Source organism: Sordaria macrospora, chromosome 4 (genome assembly GCF_033870435.1).
Source record: "Sordaria macrospora chromosome 4, complete sequence".
NCBI lineage: Eukaryota > Fungi > Ascomycota > Sordariomycetes > Sordariales > Sordariaceae > Sordaria > Sordaria macrospora.
The window spans coordinates 1,035,250-1,062,465 of NC_089374.1; the positions used below are offsets into that span (position 1 = coordinate 1,035,250).

Here is a 27,216-nt window from a genome sequence, read left to right on the forward strand (position 1 = left end):
GCATGATCTTCTCCAGTTCCATGGTAGAGACGTTGATAAGCCCAAGTGGGAGTTGTACACATCAAGAATGAAATGGAAAGACTTTTCGTTTCTCACCTGTGTTTCTCCCAATGATGGACTTTCCCGCCACGTCCCCTGAGTACCTGAGACTCGCTTGGGAAAAGGCGTATCCATATCTGAGTTGCTCATTCCTTCTCATCCTGGATTTCCAGGCACAGTTCCACCAGTAATTCATTCTACATCATCGACCCGTGTCATGGAGGGGTCTGCAAGATCTTCTTCCAACGCTCTCGTCTTTCTTTACCAAATCAGTATGCCCCCATCCTAACAACAAAAACCCATGTTCCCAGCCCACGTAGACACTCTTGTACTATCATCCAGAAATACACCCCAGCCTTGTATACAAGATCAAAAACCGCGCCTGAACCCTCAGTTTCACCCACTCTCCGTATCCCCACCCAACCCCCCTCACTCCCATCATGCAGCACCGCATCCTCCCTAACCGCCATATACCAGTCGGGCGTCCAACCGGGGTTTCCCAACCGACTCTTCAGCCAACAAATCTGCTTCCCCTCGTAATTCCCCCACCCGGCCCCGATACAGTTGTCCACCTCAGCGCACCGGTCGATACACGTCTCGATCGAGTCGGCCTGCCGGTTCGTGATCTCCTCGGCTCCCGCCAGCGAGCTGTAGTCTCGGCCGCAGATCAACAGATAACCCTTTCCGCGGCTGGAGGAGGTGAGGGTCGTCCCGTTCGAGGGCGTGTAAAGGGTTAGGTTGTTGGAGGGGCAGATGATGGATGTTGAGGGAGTGATGGTGGCGTAGGCGGTGGGCGGGGGGAGGTTGGCTGTGTGTGTCCAGGAGGGGTGGGCGGTTGAGGAGGATGTTGGGGTTGGTGTTGAGGGACTGTGTTGATTGTTAGCAAGACTGCCCTGGCGACAGTGAACTCGAAGGGGGTCGTCGGGGAAGGAAGGATCGGGGATGAGGATATGTATTTGAGACTCCACAATGTCGGACCAAACCCGGATCCGGACCCGGAAGCCAAGACCCGAGACCGAGAGTATGGAGTAAGTCAACCCTCCGTCAGGTTCCCCCCCGTTCGGTCATCCATCATTCTTTCTTAAACTTCCTTCCTTCCTTAACCCACTCACCGCACATCGACTTGAATGAGAAAGAAAGAAAGAAAGAAAGAACGGGAAACTCACCTATTCCTATTCCCATCCTTCTTATTCCCAGAACTGACACCCACACCTACACCCACCGCGACACCAACCACAATCAGAAAAATCCCAATCGCCAACAACGACCAAGCCACCTGTCTCTTGGTCCCCAAACCAAAACAGTACCGCTTACTTTTGCCGTTTTTCCCATCATCCCCATCGCCATTACCATTACCATTACCATTACCAGCCTCCTTGTCATTTATCTCCTCAGCTGCTGCGCTCGAATCCGCAAGCGTGCTAGTCCCTCCAGGCACATGCACCGACCCAATGTTCCCATGTTGTTGCGAATATCCATATGGTTGAGGGAGGACGTACGTAGGAGAGTACGGTGAGGTCCCGCTAGACAAGGTGGTGGATGTTGGGCCATATGAAGAAAGTTTGTCGTGGTCTGAGATTTGGTGTGGACTGAGTTCGAGGGTGGAATGGGGAGCGGGTTCCAGGCCTGGTTGCCCTTCTGGGTGTAGTATATGTTGTGGTGGTCGTTGCGGAGAGGGAGCTCGTTCGATTCCTTGGTAGGGAGTATGTTCCCAGGCTGCTACCTCGGGGGCGTTGGCGGCCGCCCGGGCGGATTTGTCGTCCATTTTATTTTCCTTGGGAGGGATGTCGATGTTATTGTTACCTATTGTTATTTGTTCGTGACACAGACTCGACTCAGAGTGATCGCCAACTACTTAAAAAAAAACAAAAAAAAACGCTAGAGGTAGGTAGGCAATGTCGTTGCTGTTGGTTTGTCGCCAAGCCAGGAACTGAATTGGGTGCTATCGGCTTTGCTTCATCCTTCAAGCACAAAACCAGCGTGTTTGAGGTTTGTTCGGGGACAGAAAAGATGGATGGATGGATGGATGGGAAGAAAGAGATCCTCCAGGTAATCGAATGCGAAGGCCAGGCGGAAAGTCCGAGGATCTACTACATAGCCATGTAGAATAGATTGTAGACTTAGAAAGGCTGTGACGGGATGTAGCACCATATCGTTGTGGCTGAGTGGGCGCTTGGGCTACTACACCCATTTCCACTTGAGAGAGCGGCTGAATCTGTTTAATGGTGACATTTTCGGACGAAGGATCGTGGTGTGGTCAGTAACAGTTACATGTTCACAGGCCCGAACGTCTCAACAGCCACTTTGAGACTTGTGGACAAAATGTTGTGGTGGTGGTGAGTGACTGACCAGGGGACCTATCATAACAAGCTTTTTCGGCCAATCCCGCTATTCGATTCCTCTTTGCAGGGCTCAATGAGGCCCAGTTCATGCCTTTGGTTACAGTGATTGTGGTTCAGGGTCTTTGGTTGATGATCTTTTCGAAAATGGGCCATGGTGTTGACATATGGTCCACTTGTTGATAATCGAGAGATGGACTCCTCGACTTGACAACTCTTTTGTCTTGATCATGAGTCTCCTCGTTGTTGGATTTCGCCTCAAAGACGTCGAGCGGACTCGCTTGGACAGCCAAAAATGACTTCAAGTGGAATGGCCCACTAGGTATATGGATCGGATCTTACACAACAGGCACCAGCAAAACAAGCTTCGCACTTTCCTTGTGCCTCAAATACTACCTAACCAGTAGAACTTGTAGGGTGTTAGCGGACCATTAAAGCCGTAACAAGCGCTGCAACGGTTACGGTTACCAATGACACGTTCGAGTGCTTTGCCGCGCCAACGCTTCCTTCTCCGTCCAGGTGCGACCGATCCAATCCAACGAGCGTATCAATGGGATGGAAACCTTGAACTTGATATGACATTCGAAGTTGTTCCCTCGATCCCGTCGTGCTCCGTCGAAAATGATAGGAATAATGACTTGGAACAAAAACGGTGGGTTCTGAATAATCATCTGAGTAGTGTTCGTCCTCCGTCGAAGTGCGGCTGAGTAGACCCGGTGTGTACCATCAAACCATGTTGTGCACCGCAAGTCGGGATGAGATGTTGCTCGGTGGCATACAATCACAACCTGGAAGGTATGAGCGCCGAGAAGGACGGAAGAAGCCTTCTTCCATTCGTGTCTCCTTCTGCTTGGGCCTCGGGGAAGCGTTTTGTTCGTTGCATTGCGGCACACAAGTCATTTCCTTTCGGCAGTTTCTAGCTGATGTTGGACAGAATCGTTGATATGAAGAACTTGACCTCTTGCCTAGGTATCTAGCACATGTCAATAGCCTCAGCCAAAATATCGCCAACTCCCCTCCCTCACTGAAGTTGACAATAACTTTCAGGAGTTTCGAACTGGTTTTCTTTTCCCAGTGGCTTCACCCCTCTCTATCGGATCTAGCGATGCATGTATGTCGCTATAACTACCCCTTTCAGTCAAGGAGCGCCACCGATAAACCGATAACCTTCTTGAAGTTTCGGCTGATTGATGGTAGTATCAAACAGTGATTGATGTTTTATCTCCGATGAGGTCTGAGTTGAAGACAACTTGCCGATGGGATGGCAGCTTGATGCTCGCAACACCGAATTTCGACAGGCAAATCATAAATCGCTTGCTTTGGTGGTATCCTTATGAATCTGGGGAAGATACCACTCAACTGAACATTCAGCCCCAGAACCGACGCAGCTTCAATTCCATCTTGGGGTCTCGAGCCGCCAGAAGGTCCTTTCCTTCCGCGCACAACACAAAGTAGAAGCTCTCCGGCAGGTCGGGACGGCGCCGCTGTTTCCTTTCCCAGGAGTCCCCATCGCGTACCGTATCTCAATGGCCTCGGTTGGGAAAAGCGGGTACAATTCCCCAACTCCCCCCTTCTTCTCTCTCTCTCCTCGCCTTACCTTCCCCAAATCGTGCTGCGGAGTGCGGAGGAAAGTGCGGCGGAAGAGGAGGAGAAGAAGAATAGGGACAGGGAGAATCATTTAGGCTAAAAACACACGCGAGCTTTGACCCCAATGTTACTTCGTCGCTTCCGTCATTGTGGTTGTATGTAAGTGTAAGTGAGGAGAACGAAGTTCTAGAATTCTCGACTGACCGACTTTACATACCTGGCTCGCCTGGTCAATGGCCTCCATGTCCCGGGAGAACGGCCCACGATAGCTTCACCGGGTGACCGGCTGCGTTAACCCCAGGTTATTCCCCCAGGTTTTCACCACACTAGCTTGTAGCTAGGTAGTAGTCCAGGCCTGGAATGAACGTTGTGGTAGCGATGATGTAGAAGATCGTATCCAGCAAAGCGGTGATATCCGGGTAGTATCTGGGACGGTTGTATTTAAGAAAGCTTGTTCCCGTTAGCATAACCACGAGATTTACTCTTTTCCGCTCACCTTGTTTTCTTTTTCTCACTTTGTGCTCTGTACGCGTCTATTTGGTGTGATAGTAGTCACAGAGAGCGAGCAAGGCAAGATGGTGATCACTTCTTCCCTGCGAGGAGCCATCATCCTCTCAACCCTCCTCTCCTCGGTCTCTCTCACCGCAGCAGCTAGCAACAGCTCACCTTCTCCCAACGCCCTCGACTCCGATCTCACCATCATTGTCAACAATGATCTCCAAGGTATACTCACATTTTTTTTCTTTCGGGCTCAAACTGGACACTAACAGATTGCAGGCGCAACCAGCCCCTCCGCCAACGCCTCCATCCTCCTTCTCTCTAACTCGGTTCCCTTCTCTCAAGCTTCCCAATCTTGCTCTTCCCTAGGCGAATCACTCTATTCGCCCGAGGTCGTTTCCACGTCAAGCATCAAGCCCAACCTCGATTACCTGCTCTACCGCTCCGGCAAGTCCTCTTCTACCGGGACAACCTTTTGGATCGCCCCTTCGTCCAAGAACCCGTCTGTGCCGAGGGTGGTTGATGTTTCCCCTTCCGGCCGGATTTCGGTCTCCGATGTGAGGAGTGGAAAGGGGAAAGCGCCCGAGTATGCGGTCCTGTGCACGCAGACTGCGCCATTTTCAAACAACCAAGCGCAAGACAAGAGTGCGAAGTGGCAAGTTGGTGTGGAAGGGGTGAACGGAAATGAGAAGATCACTGGGTTCCGAGATCGGCTTTCTTTCCGGTTTCTGGGATTGCGGTACGCTCCCAAGCCAGGGAGGTTCACTTACTCTACCCTGTACCGTGGAGATGATGGAAAGGGGAAGCAGAAGGAGGTGACCGGGCTGGAGTACGGCAGCCAATGCGTGCAGAACGGTGGAGGAGCGGGACAGAGTGAGGATTGTCTGTTTCTGAATGTTTGGACTCCTTACCTCCCGGCTGCTGCTGATGGTGGAAACAAAGGGAAGGGTAAGGGCGGTGACAAGAAGAAGAAGAAGAAGAAGGATCTGAGGCCGGTGGCCGTTTGGATTCATGGTGGTGCCTTTACCGGTGGTACTTCTTCCGATTCCACCTTTGACGGCGGTCACATGGCGTCGCGAGGAGACGTGGTGGTTGTTGCTATCAACTATCGCCTCTCCAGCCTCGGCTTCCTTGCGCTTGCGGACGGAAAGACCAACGGCAACTATGGCCTCGCTGACCAAGTCACTGCTTTGCAGTGGGTGCGCGAGAACATTGCCAAGTTCGGCGGTGACCCCGATCAAGTGACCATCTTCGGGCAATCTGCCGGCGCTGGCTCCGTTCGCGCGCTGCTAGCCAGCCCAAAGGCCAAGGGCTTGTTCGCTCGCGCCATTCCCTTGAGCAACCTCGGCGGTATCAACTACGGCACCACCTACAGCCGGTACTACACCATCGCCGAGGAGACGGCTGTAGTCGGCAACGCCGTCCTCACCGCCAACAACTGCACCGACGTGGCCTGCCTCCGCAAGCTCCCTGCAGAGAAGCTGACCACAGGCGCCGCAGCCCGCTACCTCGTCGTCGACGGCACCTACCTCGTCTCGCCGGAGCTCGACCTCTCCCGCCGCGCCGGCCCCAGCGGCATTGACCTCATGATGGGCATCACCCACGACGACGGCGCACCCTTCATCAGCTACCCGTCCACTACCAACCAAACGGCCTATCTGCTCTCGCAGGGCTTCTCTCCTTCCCTAGCCTCACCATCCCTCTTCCCGCTCCCGCCCACCCCCAACGCCACCCTCGCCCTCTTCAACTCCTCCTCTCGCCTTGCGACCGACGGCATCTTCCGCTGCATCGACCAAGCCACCGTGCAAGCCGGGCTAGCCAACAACCGCTTCTCGCGCGTCTTCTACTACGAGTTCGACCGCACCTATCAGACGGGCGGCTGGCCGAACCTGGACGTGTGCGAGCCTCCCAAGACGGCGTCGCACCCCTTCGGTGACCCGAGCAAGCCGTACCTGCGCTGCCACTCGGGCGAGCTGTACTATGTCTTTGGCAACTTGGCGCGCCAGGGGCTACCCGTGCGCGATGAGAAGGATTTGCCGTTTGAGCAGTTCGTGCTGGATAGCTTTGCGAGCTTCATCCGGACGGGAGATCCGAATCCTGATGAGGGGTTCTTGAGGGCGAGGGGGTTTGAGAGTACGAGGAGGGAGGTGAACAGGAATAAGTGGGTGGCCAGTAGCAGGAGAGGAGGGGTCAAGTTGAAGGTGTTGGATTGGCCTAGTAGGTTGGAGAATGGGTGGAGGGAGGTACAGCAGTGTAAGGGGATTGGGTTAGGGGTGGATTATTACTTGTGAGAGAAGAAGGATTGTGATGGTGATGAGAAAGTGGGTGTATATATGCCGGATAGCGTGTTCAGCCACTTGGTTGTATGTGAATGGAGAACAAGCTCAAATCAACACGACAAGTAAGTTGATGAAATGTGTAATCCAGAACACTGTCAATGATGTTGTCACTGTGGTGAACCGCGATGGCCTCCCTCGAGCCTCCCTCCTCTCCTACCGCACGTCCCACCCATAGCTATCTTATCGCACCTTCCCGCTCCCAACTGAAATCCAGCACCCACCCCACCAAGAATTTCACCCCGCCAGCTGCCCACCACCTGTATCCACCCCAAACCCCCAAGCCCTACCGGCCGAAACCCCACTAGCGCCAAACACTTCCCACCCCATATAAAAATACCCTCAGTTCCCCTCCTTTCAATCTTTCCTTTCCTTTTTTTTTCTTCAGTGGCAAGGACGCTCTCTCTACACCGCCATGTGTTGGGGAGTGGCCTTGTTTACTAACTACATTAATAATGGCGGCTCCGCATAGCGGCTTGCTGAGGGTTACTCTTGTACCATACTCCCGATGGGTCTTCCTCCGTTCCCGGCCTCCTAAAACAATGCTTCTCCATCTCTTCCCTTTACACTAGTCGCGGACGTCGAACATTCTAGGTCCGTGATCGTGGGGTGGTTTCGACATTTTGTCAATCTTTTTCGCTGTGTTCGCTCCTTGAGGGGGGCGACGTGGGGAAGAAGTCGAGATTTTGCCCGTGGTGAATGTGTGGTGTGGGTGACGCGCTGTTGTCCGAATTGTGTGCTTGGAACTTCTGGTCTACGGTCATGAGCGACTGTTTGTCCAGATGTTGATGTTGGTCCTCTGTTCAAGAAGGCATGTCGATTTCGGAAAGATGTGAACCTGACATCGATTCGAGCTAACAGGTCGTCACATAACGTCTCGTTCTCATACCGTTGCAATTTAATGTTGCGGTTTTCGACTGCTTCTTACCAAAAATATGCCATTGTTCATAATGCACAATCACCTGGTCAACGAGCACTGGTCAACGAGCACTGGCAAGTCTACGTATGTATGCAAAACCCTTCTATATATAAGAGAACTCGCTCGCCGACACGCGACACAACACCAACTCAAATCTTGGGCATAGTCCACCACCCCTCGACCACCGCATTAATCAACCGATTCGCAATCGCAGTCTGCGGCGGCAACCTCAACGCGCCCTCGACGTATCCCTCCGGCGCAGACTCTCCCATGTTACTCGCCCCCTTGTCCAGCGCCTCCTTGACCTCCTCCAGCGGGAACCACTTCGCATCCTCCAACTCGGCGTCATGACCCAAGAAGATCTTCTCTCCATCACCGGGTACCGCCTGACCAATAGCCCCAATCATCAAGCTCGCCGGGAACGGCCACGGCTGCGAGCTGTGCAGCACCACGCGTCCGACCGTGACGCCGCTCTCCTCCCAGACCTCGCGGCGGACCGCCTCCTCGATCGACTCGCCCGGTTCTTGGAACCCGGCGAGGGTGCTGTACCAGTACTGAGGCCAGCGCCGTTGGCGACCCAGAAGCACCTTGGTGCCGTCGGCGCTGACGATGGCCATGATCACGGTCGGGTCGGTTCGCGGGAAAGACAGGTTCGAGACGGTGCCGCGGGTGGCGCAGGGCGGCCGGTCCTTGCCCTTATCCGTCGGGGGACACACGCGCTTGGTGCCGGCGTGGACCGAGATGGTGCGCTGGCCGCACTGAGCGCAGAAGAGGTTGCGGGCGTTCCAGTCGATTAGGGCGCGGGCTTGGCCGTACATGGCAGCTGTATTTTTCCCGTCAGTCTCCATCCCTTCTTCCAACAACATCAGGTAGGATCCGTAAAAAAGGTAAACTCACCATGACCAGCCTCCAACCCCATCCCCCTAGGACTAGCGCTCAAAAACACATGTCCCTTTTCTTCCTCCATCCTCTTAATCAGCTCCTCCGCTTTAGCTTTCCCCTGTTCCCCATCCGCCTCACGAGGCGTGACATCAACAGCAAAATACGGCGTGCCCCTAAACCCCTTCCACTCAAACACATCCCCCTGCTCCCCCTCTTTATCATCACCATCCTTTCCCTCCTTTCCCTCCCCCTTAGGACTATCCTCCAACTCAACCCCCAAGAAGACCACCACCCTTTCACCCCCTTTTTGTCTCCCACCAAAAATCTCCTCAGAATCAAACCCCCTAACAACCTCCTCCTCACTCTTAAACACCTCTGGTGCCGCACCCAATAATTCCCTGAGATCTTCGGGTCCCGCAAATCCCAGATGAGCCTGGTCCTCCTTGCTGCTGACCATGGGCCCGAGGCTGTTCATCAAAAGAAACTTGGCTGAGGGGTGCGAGAAGGCGGCCCGCAAGAAAAGGTGGTCGGAGCGCAGCCATGAGAGCCGGTTCAGCGGCGAGCCGGAGAAGTAGTTTGCTGTTTCGGGGCCGAATTTGCGGGTGAGGGCGGAGGATGGGCCGGTGCCGGTGGGGGATTCGGAGGAGGAGGAGAGGTAAGGGAGGATGGGGAGGGCTGGTGGAGGAGGCATGGTGGTGGTGGGTGTTGAGGCGGTTGTTTGTTGTTGTTGAGTGATGATGATGTTTTGTGAGATTGCAGTTGTTGACGTTGGGTGGTGATAAGGTTGAGAGTGGGAGTGGGATGTCCGATACGAGTTGACGGTATGTAGCGGTAGGTATGTAGAGAGAGGTATGCGGTGTGGCAGGTTTGGGGCACTGCAGAAGAAGAAGACCAAGACCAGATGAACAGGTGGTGGTGATGAATCTGCGACAAAGTTGTTGGAGCGGATATTTGTTCAAGCGGAAAGGGATCTTGCTAGTAGGGTACGGCATCGATCAAAGAGGCAAAGACAATTAAATAATTCGATTCGTCATCAACGACCGAAGTCGCGATTGACACCCGTCCATGACCTAATGCGATGCCGGATTTCCAATGTCTCGGGGGCGGGGCGGGGACACAGCGGGGCAAAACTCGTTTCACGCCAACACACAGCGATCGGGAACCCGATTCCGTTAGACAAAGATGTTTCCATATCAGTTCTACGGATATCGTAGGATTTGCTGTTCGTTGAAGTCGTCCGATGCTTGTCACAGTTACGGCGCTAACATTCCACTTCAAACCAGAACCATACATATCACACGAGTAATTCATATAGCACAAGCAAAGACAACCAAATATGGACCGCAATTCCTTTAGATTTTAACCCTTCAGAACTACGGAACTGCTCCTTATGTAGTAACCGTCCAACAGCGACCACCCCATAAATATCTCTCGCCGCTTGCCCAATTACAGAAAAACCCAGTAATGACCTAATCAAAGGCTGACTAGTTTTTAACTGTACCCCAACATTACAAGAGAAACAAAGTGATCGCTGCCTTTAGTAGCAGACGATATGACCACATTTAGTAGAGGCGCTTGGGGGGAGACATGGTAGCCTTGATGGTAAGGCTACCGACGTTCTGCCAGCCCTTCTTGAGGAGGGAGACGAGGTAGTTGATGGCCAACATGATGTTACCAACGAGCTGCTCCTGGGTCATGCCAACGTTGCCGACGGCGACACCCATGCAGAGAACCTTCTTGAGCTGGAACTTGATGGTGGACTTGACCTCGTTGAGCTTGCCGGTAAGGTCGTCGGAGTGGGAGACAGGGGTGGGGAACTTGCCAGCTGTAGTTTCAGGTCGTTAGCATTCTGCGTCTCTGACTGAGAGGAGACAAAAAAGAACATACCCTTGGAAAGACCGGGACCAAGGAGACGGGGAATCTGCTTGATGAGGGCCTCGGAGGCGACGAAGGCATCGTACTTGCGAGCAAGCTTCTTGATGAGCTTCTTGTTCTTGTTGAGCTTCTTGAGATCATCGACGGACATGGCGTCGACACCGCCGTGCTTGGCACGATCGATATCGTGCTGGTCACCGAGAATGCAGATGCTCATGTTGGGGCGGGGGATGCTGGGCAGGCGGATGGTGCCGGAGAAACGCTTGTCACGCTGGGGATCATAGTTCTTGAGGCCGATCTGGAGCTCGACGGTCTCGAGGAAGTTGCGCTTCTTGGTCTCGTTAGAGTACTCAAGAAGGTCAGTAACGTGCTGACGCACAGCGGCTGTCAAGAGTCAGGATAATCAGCGATTTGGCCATTTTTTAGGAGCATTTTGAGCTATCGTCATCTCGAAATCGCGAAATAGCGAGAAGGCAACTGCCATCAATTGCAAAAACGTACCGACGGAAATCTTGGACATCTTGGCCGTCTTCCTGTAGAATTTCTTCTATAGGTATGCTATGTTGCGTCTGTCGACTTGAACGAAGGGATCAGGAAAGGATTTTGTTGCAGTGGATGGTGGATTTTTGTGTCTTGTGCGGAGTCAGCTGCCGGGGCCATTGCGCTAAACCTAATCTGGTTCACCGGCTGGCCGGCAGAGAGGTGGTCTGTGCACATTTGCCATTGTCAATGCCGTCACCCCATTCGCGGCCCCTGGATTCGGGCACTTGTCACATCACCACCAAGGTTGCACAGCGTAAAGGTTCACCGAGGCAAAGATGGGTAGCAGGTTATACGATAACTCCTTTGCATTTGGTCCTTTCCGACCATTCGGTGCGTAACAGCCAGCTACACGAGCACATGCTCATTAACGGTATAAGCAGACAATTAATTCGCTTGACTTTCGTAGAACCACAAACTCCGCCCTTGATACATCGTGTCCTCCCATCCATACCCGTTGAAAGCGTCCATATAAATCCATTCCTCCTCTTGCTCAAGCCATGCTTTTACGGTAGGGCGTACTTCATCAAATCAACACTAGACATTTGTTATTTCGCAACAGCAAAACCCTCTGCCGCCTCCAACCGACTCAGCCGCTCAGCCAACACATCCAAGTCAAACTGCAACGATCCCAACTCTTGGCTCTCAATCTCGCCGCTGTCCACGGCCTTCTTCACCTTCGCGACCGCCTCCTTAAGCGGCGCACACCAGCGCTCCTTGACCGTCGCATCCAAGTTCAGAGGCAACACCCTCCTCCACTTGTCTGCCGAGCTCCACAAGAACAAGCCAAGATTTGCAGCCTGGAGGATGAAGGGGGCATTGGTGCCCAAGTAGTTCACCAGCTCCTGGACATCCTGCTCTTTGAGGGAGTCCATGTTGGGGAATACTACGTATTGAACCGTCTCAAGCGCCTGGGGACCAGCAAAGACGTTCATGTTTGTTCCAGCCCTTGATCTCGTGCCAGGTGTCGCGAAGCCCGGCTGCAGGGTCGGTGATGGGAGAGGAGCTTGGTTGTTCGGAGCCGCAAGATTCTGAGGTGCTGCTTGCGCATTGGGACCGGCGGCAATCAGTTCCTCGCGGAGCCATGTGACTGCGCACGCCTTGAGGGATGCGTAGTCGCAGTTCTCGAGAAGATCGTACAGAATCTTGAGACGGTCGTCGTCGGCTGGGTCGGCGTGCAATACCAGTCCGGCCAGACAGCTCGCGGCATTGCGCACGTGTATTTGTGGGTGGAAGACGGCAATGAGCGTCACGAAAAGAATGTAGCGCATGTAGTCTGAGGTAGGTTCGTCGGGGTTCGTCGTTTGGTTGACGAGCGATGCCTTGGGAATCGCTGACATAAGACCCTTGTCGTGAAGCCAAAGGCCGATGGTAACCAGTGCTTGCACCGTGCCTGGGGCCTTTGTGATCTGATCCTCGGCATCGTCTTGAAGGAACTTCTCGAGCATGGCGAGGTGGTTGGGGAAGATGTTCATATCGGGAACCGGGTGGTCCGAGTCGAACACGGTTGTTGAGAACACCCAGTATGCCAAAAGAATAACACATCCGCCCGTCGACAAGCCAATGTCTTCCGGCTTGGTTATGTCTTCTGTTTTGGATAGGGGATCGGTATGGAGCGGGCCCTCGCTGACCTGGCTAAGGAAGTTCTTGCCGCAAGAGGACAAACCAAGATCGGCGATCAATGCCTGCGGAATCCATTGATTAGCACACTCGATGATATTTCATCCACGGGGACCTAGAGTCAAACATACCACCAACTGTCCAACGGCGCCATCTTTCTCCGACAACTCCTTCTCATCACGGAACCTCGCCATGAGAGTCTTGCGCCCAGGGACGATCTTCTCTGGGTTGTAAAACTCCAACAGCCTTGGTGCCCATGCCACGTCGTTCTTGTTGACAAAAGACTCGAGGATACATGTCGCAAAGCTCAAGAGCAACCTTTCCTGTATCGCTGACTCTGTGGGATCCTCGGTTTCCTTGTCTGCCTCGGGATCGGGGGCATTCTTGGTAGCATCCCCATACTGATCTGGATTTGCGACATTGACACTCGACTTGCGACTGGGGAGAGGCGGCCTCTTGTTGCCGGCCAAGCTATGGACGAGGTTGATGACGGCCGCAGTCATCTCATGGTTGGGCCTGTACGTGTTGTAGATGGTCTGTAGGGATGTGGCGAGGAATCGGCTCGGGTATTTTGTCTTGATGCGCTTGTGCAGGATGGATAGCATGTTGACGAGAGTGATGAACTTTTGCTTAAACGGCACCGACTTTTCGCCGTTTGTCTCGCCCGCCTCGCTTTCGTCGTCGCTCTGGTAGCCGTCATCCTGGCTGAGAAGTTCGAGGGTCTCGAGGACCTTGAGAATAACTTCACGGGGGTTGCCCAGTCGCGCAATCGTCTCCAAGCACTCTTCGGAGCCGGGAAGGTTGACTATGTTATAGACCAGGTCCCAGCCGATTTCCTGGGTGAGCTCTGCATCCTGGAGGACCTCGTTGAGGGTGGGCAGGACGGCCGGGGAGAGGTTCGTCTCGACAATGGTGAGATATGTGAAGCGGTCAGTGGCAGGGGGCTTGGCCTCTTTGATGGCCGCGATGGCCTTTTCGGAATCCATTGTTGCTGCCTAAGGGGTATATTATCGTGGTTTGTGGGAGGTCGTCGTGGTGATAGTGTGGAAGCGGTATTCGTACAGTCGGTGGTGTCGTGTAGCAAACGAGTGATGGACACGGCGCGTGAAGGAATGTTGGGTTGTATAGTATCTGAATGATGGGGAGCTCCTGAATCCAAGTTGTTGCGTTGCAATCGCCGGTGGTGGTTGTGAGGCTGTGCTGCCAGTCTTGTGTGTGGGGGAGGGAGAAGCTGAAAGTCTACACTAGTGGTTCCTTGTTTGGGACTGGAGGATTGACATCAAGGTGCAGCACCACCAAGCGAACAAGCTCAACGATACCCCGCACTCCACCCTGTCGCCAAGCTGGAAGTAGCGACTAGTAGCTCTAGGTGCCGGTTCTCTGCTATGCAGACTATGTCGCTAACTACCCTAACGCTCGGGATAGGTTGGTCTGGAACGTGAAGTTGATGGGAGCTGTTGCTTTTTCTCAACGGTCTGGAGCACTCAGACAAGACTTGAAGATGGCCTCAACAGAAGCGATTCAGCGGCATTCAGCGCAGATTTTATTTTTAATTTTCCCTCTCTTCCAGAGCCGGATCGTCGGATGGCTATGGATACCTCATCAAAGACCTGAAACGATCCACCGATGACGTCCTGTTAGTACCGCCTGAGCTGCCTTGCCTGCTGTGTTCTGGTACCTGAATATCAGGGCCCGGGGCAAAGTAGTTGAACCCTAAGCGCCCGAGACAAAGAAAGACTTAAAGGCTTCACAACAGAGCAGTCCAACACAGTCAACACAATGTGGTAACGATACGCGGCAGAACAGAGAAAGCAGTTCTTACCAGCCTTCCTCATCCTCGTCCTCATCACTCTCATCCTCTACCCCAAAACCCTCCGGTTTCTCATCACCTTCCACTTCTGTCCTTTCCTCCCCTTCAACCTTCTCCCTATAACCTTCATGCTTCCTTTCTACTATCCACGGATCCCTCGCCAACTCCTTCATCTCCCTAACCTCCTCATCCAATTCTCCCAACACCATCGTCCCAAACTCAACCGCCAATCCCGCCCACTTCATCGCCATCCAAGCCTCTCCCGCTTTATTATACTCCCTCGCCGCCACCGCATACGTCTCATGTACCATCCCCCATAACCCTTCCATTTTATACAGACTAACCAACAACTCCGCCATCTTCGTCCTTTCCCATTCTCCATTACCTTGAACCTTGCTGCTTTCACCATCTTTCCCTTCTTCCCTAAGCAGTCTCCGAACCTTTTTGATCAGCTTAACCCTCCGATCCGACTCCCCTGTCCTTCTCACCTTTGTTAACGACCGCGAGCAAAGCTCACAAGAGCAGTCAAACCCCCACACCGTTCTCAGATGTTTCTGTCGAGCATGGCGGGATTGGAGCGGGTTGATGTAGGAGATGGTGATTTCTTCTCCTGGGAAGATGTCTCGCACGGCAGTTATTACTTGGACCAGCCCCTTCTCCCAGTCGAAGCGGTAATCGGCGTTGGGCCGACAATCGTGGTTGAGGCGGGAGATGGGGGATGCAAAGACGGTGTACCAGGTGTCGTCGTCGTCGTCGTCGTCGGCCTGTTTTGGTTCGGGTGGTGCTGGATTGAAAGGGGAGCGCGGAGAGGCAGAGATGTCAAAAGCGTTGGTGGTTATGATGCTGTCAGTCTGGGCTATTCTCGAGAGACGACCACCAGCAGTGTCATTTTTGGATTGCGTGTAGAGATGGAAAAATGCCGAGCGGTGGGCCGATGGAAGAGACGAAATGGCGGCTGCTTGAAGGGACATGTAATCGGTGCGCAAAAGCTCGTCAAAAACGCGGTAGTCGATCATGAGGGTTGGATGGGAAGAGAGAATGACAGAACCGCGAGGGATGCGGGTGGTGGCGATGAGGCCGAGGCCTTTGCCGGGGATAGAGCTGATGGTGTATTTCGCAGGGTTGGGTTTGTTGGTGGTCGTAGAGGGCGAGGTGAAGGGCGGAAGTGAAGACAGGTAAGCGCCTCGTTGAGCGTTGGTGATGCAAGAGATACCTTGCTCGTTGGCGAAGGAGGTGTCTGTGAAGACACAGAAGACATCGTTGGAGATGATGCTGTTGAAGCAAGGTGTGGTATGACTCCAGTTGTGCCCTGAAGGTGGGTTGAGATCGTCTTGAGGGCGCGATCTGGTGTTGTTCCCGGCGTAGTGATTCAACACGTCGATGTCTCCATTCAGGAGAACATTGGCAGCGGGTAAGCGAAGGGTGTAATCCTCTTCTATCCCCTCTATCCCGCACGCTTTGTGGATATGAGCATAATCATGACTTTCATTGACATTGAGGTGCCCATTCCCATGCGCCAACGCTATCGATACGGCTCCAAACAGGGGGGGTCCAGAGAACTTCATGCTTTCATGATTACCTTGGGATTAACGCAAGTTGTGCCTCAATGACAAAGTAAACCGATTAGAAACCAAGACTCTCTTGAAAATCTTGGTCAAAGGAAAGCAAGCTACTACACTTGTCATGTTTGCCATTGCCATTCCCATTTCCCAAAAGAGGTCTGAACAACTTTTCTTTTATTCAATTTCATTCCGACCAGTCTAGGCCCCCCCTGCCCTGCCCAACCCAACAGTCAGGTCGACAACAAAGAATACCCGTTTCATCCAAAGGTGTGGCGGCTATATAAAACCCCCGAGTTTCCAAAGTGGTTAAATGAGCTTGTTGTCCATTAAACTGCCAAACCCAACCAGATTTTAGACGAATGAAAACGTTCTGAGGGTGGTTTTATGGTTCTGTTCTTCTCGATGATACCATTACACGAAGACCAAGACCAAAAATGAAGTTGCATTGACGATACCTCTAGGTACCTAGTCAAAGAGTGGACAAGTTTAAGAAACCAGAACACACACGAACTGTCGTCATCAAATAAAGCCCATCCTTCGGGAGTTCATTTCAACTCTTGAACATAGAAGAGATGAAGCAAAATTGCTCGTGTCAACATGCCTTGACAAAATCGCAAACAGCTTATGGTGAAGGAGAACACCACTGCAGTGTTCATTAAATTCCCTCCCCAGATTCTTCTCCGGGATATTAACCCATGGACATCATATTGAGATTCCGGTACGGTACGGATAAAAACCAGGTCCCCCATCACCCACCCAGGTCAGCAAAAAAGAAGTGCAGGTTGGTTGTATTGACGACGGGAGTCCTTCTTCCACAGTTGCCGATGTTCCTAGCTAGGTAAGGTAATTTTGTAATCAAACGCGTTTTTCAATCAATAGCAGCTCGCCAGGCAATTAATATTCGATGCTTTCAATAATAGGGTGCCGATCCGGACGGAGTCAGCAGCTTGCAACTCATCTCGTCTCATCTCATCTCATCTCCTTTGGATTGGTCGACTCGACTCTGCTATAAACTTCCCCTGAAAGGTTGTTTATATCGCGATAGTTCAGGTTGGTATTTGTGTTGCTCCTCCTCCCAGACTGGACCTAGACATAAAGGTAAACCCGCTAGAGGTAGGTATGTATGATCTTCACCAATCAAAATTTCCAGTCATCAGTATCCATAAACCGTGAAAACAGTAGAGGTAAGTACCTAGGTACCCAGGCAGGTAAGGCAAGGTAGGTAGGTAAGGTAGGTACCTCAACTCTCTTTCTCTAGGTACGTTAGCCTCACTAACTATGAAGCTTCAGTACAGTACTTTCCCCCTCTTAGGTCGTCCAGTCTTTTTGATATCTCCCTCCCTCTCTCCCTCCGTGGAACCTGGAAAAGCCACGGAAATAAGCCTCGCCAAGCCTCGCCTCGTGGTTGGGGGGTGTGGAAATATTTCACTTGCCTTAACGATTAGTGAGGTAAGGTAGCGTTGCGCTGTTTTGACTTTTTGTTTGCCTGCTTGCCTGCCTGCCTCGTGGCTCGTTTCCCCCCCCCCCCTTGCCACGAGGCTTGGACTGGATGGAAGTACTCAAAACCTTGCAGCAGCCAAGGATGTTTTCGAAACATGTTGTCTCAACCTGAGGCCTGATGAAAGTAGGTGGTGTAGGAGTATTTTTCATAGGGCTAGCTACGAGCCTACGAGGCGGCTCAGGTAGCTCGGTAGCTTGGTAATGTAGGTACCTTACCTGCTAAAGTACGTACACTAGAGGTAGGCGGTTCAGGTTCGGTACTTTCTGAAGAGGGAAAAAGATCTTTCTTTCTTGTGGGTAGGTACTTACGGTACTTCCTGAGCTTCAAATTTCAAGTGTTTGAACCTAACCTAACCAACCCCTTCAGCTTCTTCGTGGATGCGTTTTTATCAATGTTGGTCCAGTTCAGACCTCAGGATTTCTGTCTTTGTGTAAGGTACCTATATTAGGTAGGTATCAATGTCTGTTTCAACCTCAACTTGCATTTCTTCATTGTCTTCGCAGTCAGACTAGCCGGTTGACTGATCAAATGACTGACTGACTGATAGACCTGCTGCACCGCAGCTGACAACTAGGTAGATGTCATCCGCCTGGGGCAGGCTTTTGAGGTTTGGCAGACAAGGATACCTCTACATGTTAAAGTGCGTCAGTCAGTCACTCTCACCGTGTCCAGTCTAGAACTAGTCCTTTGCCCTCCCTCACCTCAGCGACCACTGCTGGGGAAAATTCCGAGACAGGAACAGCCGGTCGGGTATGCTGGTTGCCTTTTGATAGGCAAAAGTATGTGTCGCAAGCTGAGACACAAATGCTGGGAAGAAGAAACTGAGACAACATACCCGGGAGAGAGAGGGGGGCGCATGGGCGCGATATATCTGGCGGCGCGCGTATGCGAGGAAGCGGAAAACGTGATGAGGCGGGTATGTGGATTTAAGACATACAACGTGTGTGCATGGACATGGACAATGTACGGTACCAAAGGAAGTAGAAACATGGATGAGTTTTGAAAGGAACGGGACGTACGGTACTGGTACTGGTATTAGGGGAAGAATTCTTCTAGAAGCTATCAAGGTAAGGGAAATAAACTGAAGCCAAAGAAAGAGCAAAACTGGCTGAAAATCAAAAGAGCCGCCCCCCGTTTTGTCTTTCCCACCTTTCCTTGTTCTTCCAAACAGGTACTTTTTACCTAGCAGTTATTCCCACCCCCCCCCCCCCCACCCCCCCACGATTATGTCCTTCTCCGAGAAATTGAGCAAAGATGTTGATTGAGGTGCAATAGTAAAAAACAAAATAAAGAACATGCAAAACAGAAACGGTGTTGCGATCTTTTTAGCGGTGTAGGGGTATAGTATGTGTAAGCCAAAAAGAACTTCCGTGCGAAAGAGCCGAGACGGGACAATCCATAGTACCTAGATGCAGGAAGAAACAGAGCCAAGAGTAAGGTACCTAAGAAAAGCAGCAGGTGACCTTCCATCATCACGTCAAGTCGTGATCCCCTTATATAACTGAAGCAGCAGCCTGGTGTCACTGAGACGAGAATGTCTCAAAGTGACTCCTCTGGTCGGGACTTTGGGACAGGGTCCCCGTGGCTTGTCAAAAAGCATGTTGACATGTGTCTGATAACCAGATGTATCTTATCGGTGTTAGATGTCAGTATTCATCCTGGCATTATGATCAGTGGCTACGGTAGATGGGAAGGTGCAAACTCACTGGACTATTTCCTGGGAGAAGACTTTCTTGATCCTTCATATCCACTATCGCCGTCAAGAAAGATGCTCATGAAGCGTCTTTGAGGCTCTTCGGCTTGGCGAGGGTCCTCTTCATCTGGTCCATACTGAATGGTGCCTCTGGCCTGCTTTTTGTTGGCAGACTTTGGGTCCGGATCATCGGGGCCGTCGATCATGGTCGGAGTTTTCCAACAATATTGGGCCAATCCAGTGAAGGACATGTAGTTGTTGACCATTTCTTCGGTAGTGAAAAGGCTGGAGCCACAGTTATTGGTGGTTCTGATCATGTTGATGTGTCAATAGCCGGTCGAGGCGGGAAATAAGATATATCTTGGGATGGGTATGTAAGTATCGATCTTGCGGCAAATGAAGAGAATGGATAATGCTTCTGTTGAGAATCTCAGTGTCCAGCGCCCAAAAGTCCTTACCATATCTGCCGACGAAGGGGCTTATATATCCCATCCGTCCAAACGGACGACGCTTTGGCCCAACATATTGACTGCCATGTTAGGACATCATCTCACGATACACACAACGCTTACCTGAGGGCTCCCCTTCTTGGCTCAGCCGGCAACCCTGATCATGATCAGCCGCTCTCTTCATCAAAGCCACCATAACCTTGGTAGTCAACATCGATGCCAAGGCTCACAGCCCAAGTCAAGCTCGCACTTCTACCTCTCCGCAGGTTGCCATCAGCCCGAAGGCAATACAGACTATCAACACACGGTTGAAGAGGACGATCCGTACGACTCTGGTCTACCGCGTCACAAGTTAATAGTTTGCTGCGGCCTTCCGTACGTTATTTCTCAGAGTAAGGGGGTAAGCTGAGGAGGAGGAGGAAGGAGTCAGACCGGGGAAATCTTCCTATTCCTCGGTATATTGACACTGAAACAACGTCGATCCCGGCGGCATATGGCAGGCTGTCTTGGTGATGGTTACCATGGAGGTCATGAAGGGGAAATCTGGCGGTGTTTCGTGATGCCCTGAAGGTGAGAGGATACGGTACACTGCTTACTGGGAAGGACGGTGTCTCTGACCGCCAGTTCCGGTAGTGGTTCACAACTGGCAGTGAAGCGGAGGTGCGAAGCGGGCAGAGCCGCATTCAACGGAGCAGCCGGCATATCTGGTCTCGGGAGGTGGCTGCTGGAGCCGAGCCCAAACCGGCCAACGTCGGACTAGATGGTTGAAAAGAGAAGGGAATCTCTCTACCCTCGGGTGAAACTTCCTTGATCCCCGGTGGGAGGCGCTTGAATTTGGTAGTAGCTCTCGTGTTCAGCGAGTCCAGGGGCTTGGAGTCTATACTTGACCATGGTACAGGCCACAGAGCAACCGAGCATGATTACGGTTGCATTTCTGATTGCTGAGTCGGGCGGTTATCGAGTCGGACAAGGGATGTAGCAGCGACTTGTGCGTCAACCTAAGATGCTGTAGTGCTCTAATGCCTGACATGGCATGGCGAAGCAAGATTTGAGCGACGGATATGCGCACCCTGGTCTTGTCTTCTGGCCTCTGAAATGTGATTTCAGATGTCCAAGACCACCAGATTCGACCCTTTGCATATCTGCAACTCGAGATTTGCGGTTTTGGTTGCTGGATGTCTCAGTTGCGAGAGGGGTCCGGAGCAGGGAGGTGAGGCTATCGCCAACCACGGTTGACACAAACCTGCATACTTCCCGTTTACCATAACCCATGAGTGACCCATCTGTTTGTTTATTCCGACCGTGACATAGAGGCCCTCGCTTTCATCAGCCATCCGAAGTGTCTGGTTGACCCCCACCGACTGTAGCTTTCCGCGAGGTTTAGGAAGACACGACTCAGGGACATCTCCCAGACACACAACGGAGCTTCTCAGGTGGGACAATGCCGGCAAGTCCTTCCACGGAGTGTATCTCGATTTAGGCCTGGAGCAGCTTGACAGCTCGGACGGACGGCGTAGACGGCAAAGATGGAGTACGGCAGCGGTTCGTCGAGCTGTAGCCAAATACGAGCACGGTACTGATCCACGAGGCATCCTAGACCCGTCTTGCTCTGTTACGTGGTACGGAATCTATCACCTACAACACAAGGGAATACACACGGTGAGGATCTAGGGTGAGATGCCTTACAGTTATTGTGGACTCTGTGGCCATCCGTATTTGACATGTTGGTATAACGGAGTCGAAGCGAATGGCTTTTGGATTTGGCAGAGAACGCTTCGTTCCATGTCACCCCGTTCACCCAGGTCACCCAAGCACGGCGGCTGTCATTGTACGTAGTAGTTGAAGTTGATGCCGTCTACATGCTGCATTTTGTTGGAGTAGGTAGAGATGTAGAGAACCCCCCGCCGACCGGTCTCAGAGCCATTGGGAAATGAACGCGCTGATGCCGTGTTGATAGCGGGAAGGAGACTCAAGTTACTCTTGCACTCTTATTGACCGACAGAGAGTGGAGGAGTAGGTCAATCTCGGTTGATTTAAGGTGCGTTTATAAGTGTTTAATGAAGAAAAGAAGAGAAAAGTCGAAAACTGCGGTTTGCGACAATTCAGTTTTGTAGCTTGCACTCGCGGGCGGGCAGGCAGCGCACAGACCACGGCGCCATCTGTCCCGGACCGCCATTGCCGCCCCTCCGCCCAAACAAACAGCGGGCGCAATTCATGGTGGGGTTGGAAAGGGCACGGGCCACATGAGAAGTCAAGACAAAAAGCGTCAAGAATTTGAAATTTTCTGGACCCTTTCCTCCTTTCACAGCACAAGCACAACTCCCCATTTTCACAACTAGCAACGACAACTTTTTTTCTCAATCCGTCCAAACTCTGCGCAACGTCGCAAGAGATCCCTGTCGACCGGCCTCAACTAGGTTTGGCTGTCATGTTCAACATTCCCGGGTGTTACTCAGGGCTGTTATTCGTGTCCTGCTCCCCGATGCAGTTGCTCCGGGCAGCCAAACAACGGTTTGACGGCGGCGACACTGTCTTTTTTCTGACTGACCTACCTAATCCATCATCACCCCCTTGACAGCATCAGATCACAAGATGACAAGCACAAGCACACATACACTACATACAAAACCCACAACTTGCCTGCCTTTGCGCTATCTCTCCTTGCGCTCTAGGTTAACATTGATTTTATCGTTCGCGTGGAAGAAAAACCCCAAGGCCTAGACAGCCGGTCTAATCCACCCCGCTGCAGCTGAGTGTTCTGTCCTATGATCACTCGCGTGCTGTAGCGGGACTAAAAAGGACAAACATTTCTACTCTCCCCTAGCATCCTAGCATAGCTTCTTGCCTGACTGTTGCTTTTGTAACACAACTCGTATCCGTGTCGATCGCGAGTGAACTCGCCCGTAGTATAAGCGACTGAGTTGAGGCTGAGCGGTCTGGTGTCAAGATCCGTCCATGCGGTCCTTGGACGTCATGGTCTTGTCTCCTTAAGTACTCAAGACATGGCATGCAATTGTCGACCCTGTGGTTGTAGTTCTCGGACTTCATCCGTGGTGTTGCGTCAACTTCGATGGAATCAGCGAGCAGCATTGCACTACCTGTATACCGCACCATGTTCCTTGAACCTGAACATAGCACAAGCAAAACTCTCTCATCAGATGTTGATGTTTGGTGCTACGAGCAGAGACCGAGGAACGAGGTATGCGCAACGTTTCCTGCCTTTCTGATGAGAGACGGAGGAGTCACAGAACACAATGATCCTACCTATGGTGACCTGAACATCCTAGCAGCATCACATCTTGTCCGTGGTCAGGGCAACATCTGCATACAAACGTGTTAATGCCATGGCTCAACAAGGATGAAATACGATGTGCTCATCATCCATCACACTGTCAGTTCAAGAGACTCAGCCTCAAATTCTGTCCAACTCTAAGGACCTCTGCAGGGGTTTGGTACCAGCCAGTCGGCCTTGATGCCATCATCGACAGATCGGTATAGATGGCGAGTGCCTTGCGTCATGTCCAGCCACATTCGTCGATACGGGTATGGTACACCGCCCATTTGAGCTCTAATCATGTCAACTTTTACCTGCCACCTGCAACGGCAAAGAATGAAGACCAAGGAGACTACGATCCGTCCAGACAAATCTCAACTTGCACCCATTCGCATCGCAACCCATCCATCTCCTTTTCACAACCAACCCAACCTCTTCCACAAAAAGCTTCCCCCTCCCACCAACGCCGTCACCCCCGTAAACACAATCAACCCTCCATACCCGCTCCCATACCCAGCCAACGCCTTTCCCTGCCACGGCAACCCCCTAACCAACACCTCACTCAACGGCCCACTAACCACATTTCCCACTCCCCTCCCCAGCGCCAGAAACGCAAATACCATGGTCGGATCAACAGGCTTGCTCCCGTGTTCATTACTACCCATACCATCATCACTCCCACCACTCCCACCCAACTTGACAACCTCCCTCATGATCCCCGGCCACGCACTCGTGAAGCTGCCGGCAAAGAACCCGTACACCACGCAAAACACGTACAACACGGCCAAGTTGGTGCCGAACCCCCACAGCAAAAAAGTCCCCAGCACGGTGCCGGCTGTGGATAGCATGATGCAGGTGGTGACGTCCAGTCGGTCGATGAACCAGCCCATGGCTATGCAGCCGAAGACGGAGGCGACGTTGAGCAGCAACAGAGTTAACGAGGTGAGGAACCCCCCACCCTGGGTCTGGGCTTGCAGGACGGAACGCGCGTAGGAGGGCAGGTAGATGCCCGGGAGAAAGAAGCCGAGGGCTTCGATTATGTTGAAGAGCTGGTAGAGGAGGAAGGGGCGGGTGAGGACGAAGGAGAGGGAGGGGGAGGGGTTGTAGGGCGTTGGTGTTGGTGTTGGTGTTGGTGTTGGGACAACGTGAGTCATTGTATCGGCGTTGTTGGTCAGGGTTGTCCTGCCAGGCGTAAAGGTGGAAACGGAAGTTGCTTCACTCGCAGCCGCAGCCCTCCCCCCAACAGAAACCCTAATTCTAGGTTTCAAAAACCACGCCAACGGCGCCGTCAAGACGAAAACCGCCACGGCCCAGATTCGGAGGGTAGTCTGATGTCCATACTCGGACAAGAAATGTTCCAGCAACGGCGGCAACACCACGCCCGCCAGCCCCGTGCCCGACCACATGATCCCGTAAGCCAATCCCTTTTTCCTGACGAACCACTCGTCCAGGTAAACAATACAAGGTGAGTAAGCGATCGACCCGCCCACACCGTAAAAGATGCCCTGGGTGATGATCAGATGTGTGACAGTCTTGGAAAAGGATGACATGGCCAGCGCGAAACACATAACCAACAAACCCAGGATGGGAGACCATCGCGCGAACCGCGGATAGCGCCGGAAGAAGGCCATGATTAGTGGGATGTCCAGGTACATGATGCCCATGGAGCAGGTGCCGATTACGGCGAGGTTGGAGGAAGAAGAGAAGGGCGGGTGCGTGCTGTAGTAGTCTTGGAAGACGCCGAAGGAGTAGGGGAAGCCTGGAAAGCTACGTTAGTATTTGTCTGGCTATGTGCAGAGATAGATGATGGGTTGGGCGCGAACACACCCCAAACTAATCCTTCGACAACGAAACATGCGGCCAGGAAGAGCCAGGCGTCCTTGCCGCCATCGACTGGTGGGAGCTGGGAGAACTCATGTCCTCTTGGTTCTTGGGTGACTTCCCGAGGCTCGGGAGTGCCGGTCTCGGCTCGACGTATTGGGTCCGGGTCTGTCCTGCTTTTCGTGGTTGGATAGGATGGAGGTAGTGAGTCTAGTGGTATATCGAAAGTTGATTGGGAATTCATTTTGATGTATCTGGTTTGGTTACCCCCTGGCCTTTGGTGGAATATGTCGTCTTCGAAAGATGATTCGAACCTTTCTCTTCCTAATGAACGGCCTCAACCCGGAGTAATGAAGATGAGTGGAAATATTGACATCCTGAGGAATACATGCGCCTTTATCTTCATCTCAACACAGGGTCATAATCTCCAGTGTCAACAGAGAAATGGCGTATAAGAACTTGGGCCCCACTCAGAGATGACAAGCGTGCGCCCTTCGTTGACAATCCAACGCGACTCTGCGCTGCAGTCAACTTGGTAGCTAAATCATTTGAGGGAAAGATTCCCAACACATTGGATACCTGGAAGAAGTCCGCTCCCCTGAGAATTTGGTTCCTTGTTTCCCCAGTTCGACAATCGAGCTCCTGTTGGTTGTTTCAATGGGGATAAGGCGCCGATGAAGGAGGTCCAGGAGGAGAAAACTCAGCCATGGAGGTTCCTACCGCGGAGACAAGCCCGCCCAGGACCCTGATTGTTGCGATTGGTACCGTAGCATCCAGCTGGACTTTGTTTCCGTCTGGCAAGAGTGTCATCCGAGGTATGAAACTCGGGCTTTGCAATGTCTTGGATATTTCGACTTCGACTCCTCTTTCTGAGCATCATCCCACTTCCTCAACTATGGAGCATATTTTCCCACATTGGGCTGTTGGACAGCTGGGTTGCTCGCATCTTCTCTCTGCCCACATGCCGCAGTCGCTGCTGGTTACGTTGTGAGAACCTTGAAAGTTGAAATTGAGAAGAGCAAAGAGTGAAAAGGGTGAAGAGAGGGCAAAAAGAGATCAATGTTATGGCTAACCCTATAGGGCAACAACAGTGGGGAGCCGAGGGCCCGAGGCACGACGGTCTCCACCCCCGCATTGTGGGGAATACCTTGACAGTTCCAAGCCCGCCGGCCCCGCGCAAAAGCAGGGGTTCGTCTTATTCTCACATCCGGGGAAGCGAAGAAAGGAAAGAATTCCATCTTACATATCAACATCTCTCACTCCCCCTTCGTCATCTCACTCTTTTTTGAAACTTAACTTCTGTCTCAATTGTTGAATTCAGTTCACCCATACGAGACCATGGCGGAATCATCATCAGTCATCAACGTCGAGTACAAGGGCCGACTGGCCATCATCACCATCAACAATGAAAAGAAACTCAACGCCCTCAGCCAGATGCAATACTACCATCTGGCTCAACGGCTACGTGAGGTCGCTACCCATGATGAGGTCTACATTACCTTGATCATTGGCACTGGCCGTTACTTTTCCGCGTAAGTCGAGGAGTCACTCCCATCACCTAGACAAGCACCACACCACATCGCCATCCATGTATCGTAAAACATCGAATACATCTATCGAACATCTCTATTCCAATTCCATTGCTAACACTCTTTCAGCGGCGCCGACGTCTCAGTCTCCAAATCCAACGACGGCATCCCCCAGCCCGAAGGTCTCTCCACCCAAGACGCCATCCACAACCACTGGCTCCGCAACTTCGTCGCCAACAACCTCAACATCACCCAAGCCTTCTACACGCACCCCAAGATCCTGATCGTGGGACTCAACGGGCCCGTAATCGGCCTGTCCGCCGCCCTGGTCTCCTTCGCCGACTTTATCTACTGCGTGCCCTCCACCTTCTTGCTCACCCCCTTCTCTTCCCTAGGTCTGGTAGCCGAGGGAGGCGCCTCGCGCGGCCTTGTCCAAAGACTCGGTCTGGCCAAGGCTAATGAAGCGTTGATCATGAGCAAGAGGATTACCAAAGAAGAACTGGTGCAGACGGGGTTTGTGACCAAGTGCTTTGAGGAAGTGGGGAAGGGCGAGACGGACAAGTTTAAGGGGCTGGTGTTGAAGGAGATTGAGGAGCGGTTGGGAGATCATCTTGTGGGTGATAGTCTTTTGGGGATCAAGAGCTTGATTAGAAGGCCCGAGAGAGACGTGTATGATGGGCAGAATGTGGCGGAGGTTATGGCTGGATTGGATCGGTTTGTTAGTGGAGTGCCGCAGGGCGAGTTTGAGAAGATTGCGAGCGGGAAGAAGAGACATAAGCTTTAAGTGTGTGTGGTTGCTGTATGCCATGGTTTGTGGTTGAAATGAGGGGGATGAGAAGGGTGTTTTTGTATATCTTTTTTTGTTTTGCAAGAAAGAAGAGCCTGATCCAAAGCTGAAAAAGCCAAAAATGTCATCTTAAAACGCCCATATAAGCCCCATCA

At 52.3% G+C, this 27,216-nt stretch overlaps 9 protein-coding genes across 9 annotated transcripts; 2 read left to right on the forward strand and 7 right to left on the reverse strand.

The window, feature by feature from the left end:
• Positions 1 to 90: 90 nt before the first annotated feature.
• SMAC4_06702 (uncharacterized protein) lies at positions 91 to 2,394 on the reverse strand. The gene is made up of 2 exons (XM_003347822.2): positions 1,206 to 2,394; positions 91 to 906 (listed from the first exon to the last, which is right to left on the reverse strand). The coding sequence occupies exons 1-2, from the start codon at positions 1,802 to 1,804 to the stop codon at positions 309 to 311; spliced, it is 1,197 nt and encodes a 398-aa protein (XP_003347870.2). The 5' UTR covers positions 1,805 to 2,394; the 3' UTR covers positions 91 to 308.
• A 2,062-nt stretch (positions 2,395 to 4,456) lies between these two features.
• On the forward strand, positions 4,457 to 6,754 carry SMAC4_06703 (uncharacterized protein; the record flags this gene model as incomplete). The annotated part of the gene is made up of 2 exons (XM_003347823.2): positions 4,457 to 4,688; positions 4,743 to 6,754. The coding sequence occupies exons 1-2, from the start codon at positions 4,541 to 4,543 to the stop codon at positions 6,752 to 6,754; spliced, it is 2,160 nt and encodes a 719-aa protein (XP_003347871.1). The 5' UTR covers positions 4,457 to 4,540.
• A 980-nt stretch (positions 6,755 to 7,734) lies between these two features.
• SMAC4_06704 (uncharacterized protein) lies at positions 7,735 to 9,723 on the reverse strand. Its single transcript, XM_003347824.2, has 2 exons — positions 8,616 to 9,723; positions 7,735 to 8,541 (listed from the first exon to the last, which is right to left on the reverse strand). Exons 1-2 carry the CDS (start codon positions 9,289 to 9,291, stop codon positions 7,868 to 7,870), a joined length of 1,350 nt encoding a protein of 449 aa, XP_003347872.1. The 5' UTR covers positions 9,292 to 9,723; the 3' UTR covers positions 7,735 to 7,867.
• A 218-nt stretch (positions 9,724 to 9,941) lies between these two features.
• Positions 9,942 to 11,162, reverse strand: SMAC4_06705 (60S ribosomal protein uL1). The gene is made up of 3 exons (XM_003347825.2): positions 10,977 to 11,162; positions 10,488 to 10,859; positions 9,942 to 10,425 (listed from the first exon to the last, which is right to left on the reverse strand). Exons 1-3 carry the CDS (start codon positions 10,993 to 10,995, stop codon positions 10,163 to 10,165), a joined length of 654 nt encoding a protein of 217 aa, XP_003347873.1. The 5' UTR covers positions 10,996 to 11,162; the 3' UTR covers positions 9,942 to 10,162.
• A 119-nt stretch (positions 11,163 to 11,281) lies between these two features.
• On the reverse strand, positions 11,282 to 13,911 carry SMAC4_06706 (uncharacterized protein). The gene is made up of 2 exons (XM_003347826.2): positions 12,767 to 13,911; positions 11,282 to 12,700 (listed from the first exon to the last, which is right to left on the reverse strand). The coding sequence occupies exons 1-2, from the start codon at positions 13,619 to 13,621 to the stop codon at positions 11,564 to 11,566; spliced, it is 1,992 nt and encodes a 663-aa protein (XP_003347874.1). The 5' UTR covers positions 13,622 to 13,911; the 3' UTR covers positions 11,282 to 11,563.
• A 542-nt stretch (positions 13,912 to 14,453) lies between these two features.
• On the reverse strand, positions 14,454 to 16,010 carry SMAC4_06707 (uncharacterized protein; the record flags this gene model as incomplete). The annotated part of the gene is made up of 1 exon (XM_003347827.1): positions 14,454 to 16,010. The coding sequence occupies one exon, from the start codon at positions 16,008 to 16,010 to the stop codon at positions 14,454 to 14,456; it is 1,557 nt and encodes a 518-aa protein (XP_003347875.1).
• A 3,208-nt stretch (positions 16,011 to 19,218) lies between these two features.
• Positions 19,219 to 19,518, reverse strand: SMAC4_06708 (uncharacterized protein; the record flags this gene model as incomplete). Its single annotated transcript, XM_003347828.1, has 1 exon — positions 19,219 to 19,518. The coding sequence occupies one exon, from the start codon at positions 19,516 to 19,518 to the stop codon at positions 19,219 to 19,221; it is 300 nt and encodes a 99-aa protein (XP_003347876.1).
• A 3,822-nt stretch (positions 19,519 to 23,340) lies between these two features.
• On the reverse strand, positions 23,341 to 24,989 carry SMAC4_06709 (uncharacterized protein; the record flags this gene model as incomplete). Its single annotated transcript, XM_003347829.2, has 2 exons — positions 23,341 to 24,683; positions 24,752 to 24,989. The coding sequence occupies 2 exons, from the start codon at positions 24,987 to 24,989 to the stop codon at positions 23,341 to 23,343; spliced, it is 1,581 nt and encodes a 526-aa protein (XP_003347877.1).
• Positions 24,990 to 25,876: 887 nt separating this feature from the next.
• Positions 25,877 to 27,158, forward strand: SMAC4_06710 (uncharacterized protein). Its single transcript, XM_003347830.2, has 2 exons — positions 25,877 to 26,277; positions 26,404 to 27,158. Exons 1-2 carry the CDS (start codon positions 26,084 to 26,086, stop codon positions 27,056 to 27,058), a joined length of 849 nt encoding a protein of 282 aa, XP_003347878.2. The 5' UTR covers positions 25,877 to 26,083; the 3' UTR covers positions 27,059 to 27,158.
• Positions 27,159 to 27,216: the final 58 nt, after the last annotated feature.

What these genes read in the sequence shown, in the direction of transcription:
- SMAC4_06702 (XM_003347822.2), bottom strand. Translation starts at nt 1,804, where the DNA reads ATGGACGACAAATCCGCCCGGGCGGCCGCCAACGCCCCCGAGGTAGCA. An exon ending in AAGGATGGGAATAGGAATAG is followed by an intron (nt 907 to 1,205) that starts GTGAGTTTCCCG and finishes CAATCAACACAG; the next exon opens with TCCCTCAACACCAACCCCAA.
- SMAC4_06704 (XM_003347824.2), bottom strand. Translation starts at nt 9,291, where the DNA reads ATGCCTCCTCCACCAGCCCTCCCCATCCTCCCTTACCTCTCCTCCTCC. An exon ending in GGGGTTGGAGGCTGGTCATG is followed by an intron (nt 8,542 to 8,615) that starts GTGAGTTTACCT and finishes GGAAAAATACAG; the next exon opens with CTGCCATGTACGGCCAAGCC.
- SMAC4_06705 (XM_003347825.2), bottom strand. An exon ending in TGGTCCCGGTCTTTCCAAGG is followed by an intron (nt 10,426 to 10,487) that starts GTATGTTCTTTT and finishes CTGAAACTACAG; the next exon opens with CTGGCAAGTTCCCCACCCCT.
- SMAC4_06706 (XM_003347826.2), bottom strand. Translation starts at nt 13,621, where the DNA reads ATGGATTCCGAAAAGGCCATCGCGGCCATCAAAGAGGCCAAGCCCCCT. An exon ending in GCGCCGTTGGACAGTTGGTG is followed by an intron (nt 12,701 to 12,766) that starts GTATGTTTGACT and finishes TGGATTCCGCAG; the next exon opens with GCATTGATCGCCGATCTTGG.
- SMAC4_06710 (XM_003347830.2), top strand. Translation starts at nt 26,084, where the DNA reads ATGGCGGAATCATCATCAGTCATCAACGTCGAGTACAAGGGCCGACTG. An exon ending in ACTGGCCGTTACTTTTCCGC is followed by an intron (nt 26,278 to 26,403) that starts GTAAGTCGAGGA and finishes ACACTCTTTCAG; the next exon opens with CGGCGCCGACGTCTCAGTCT.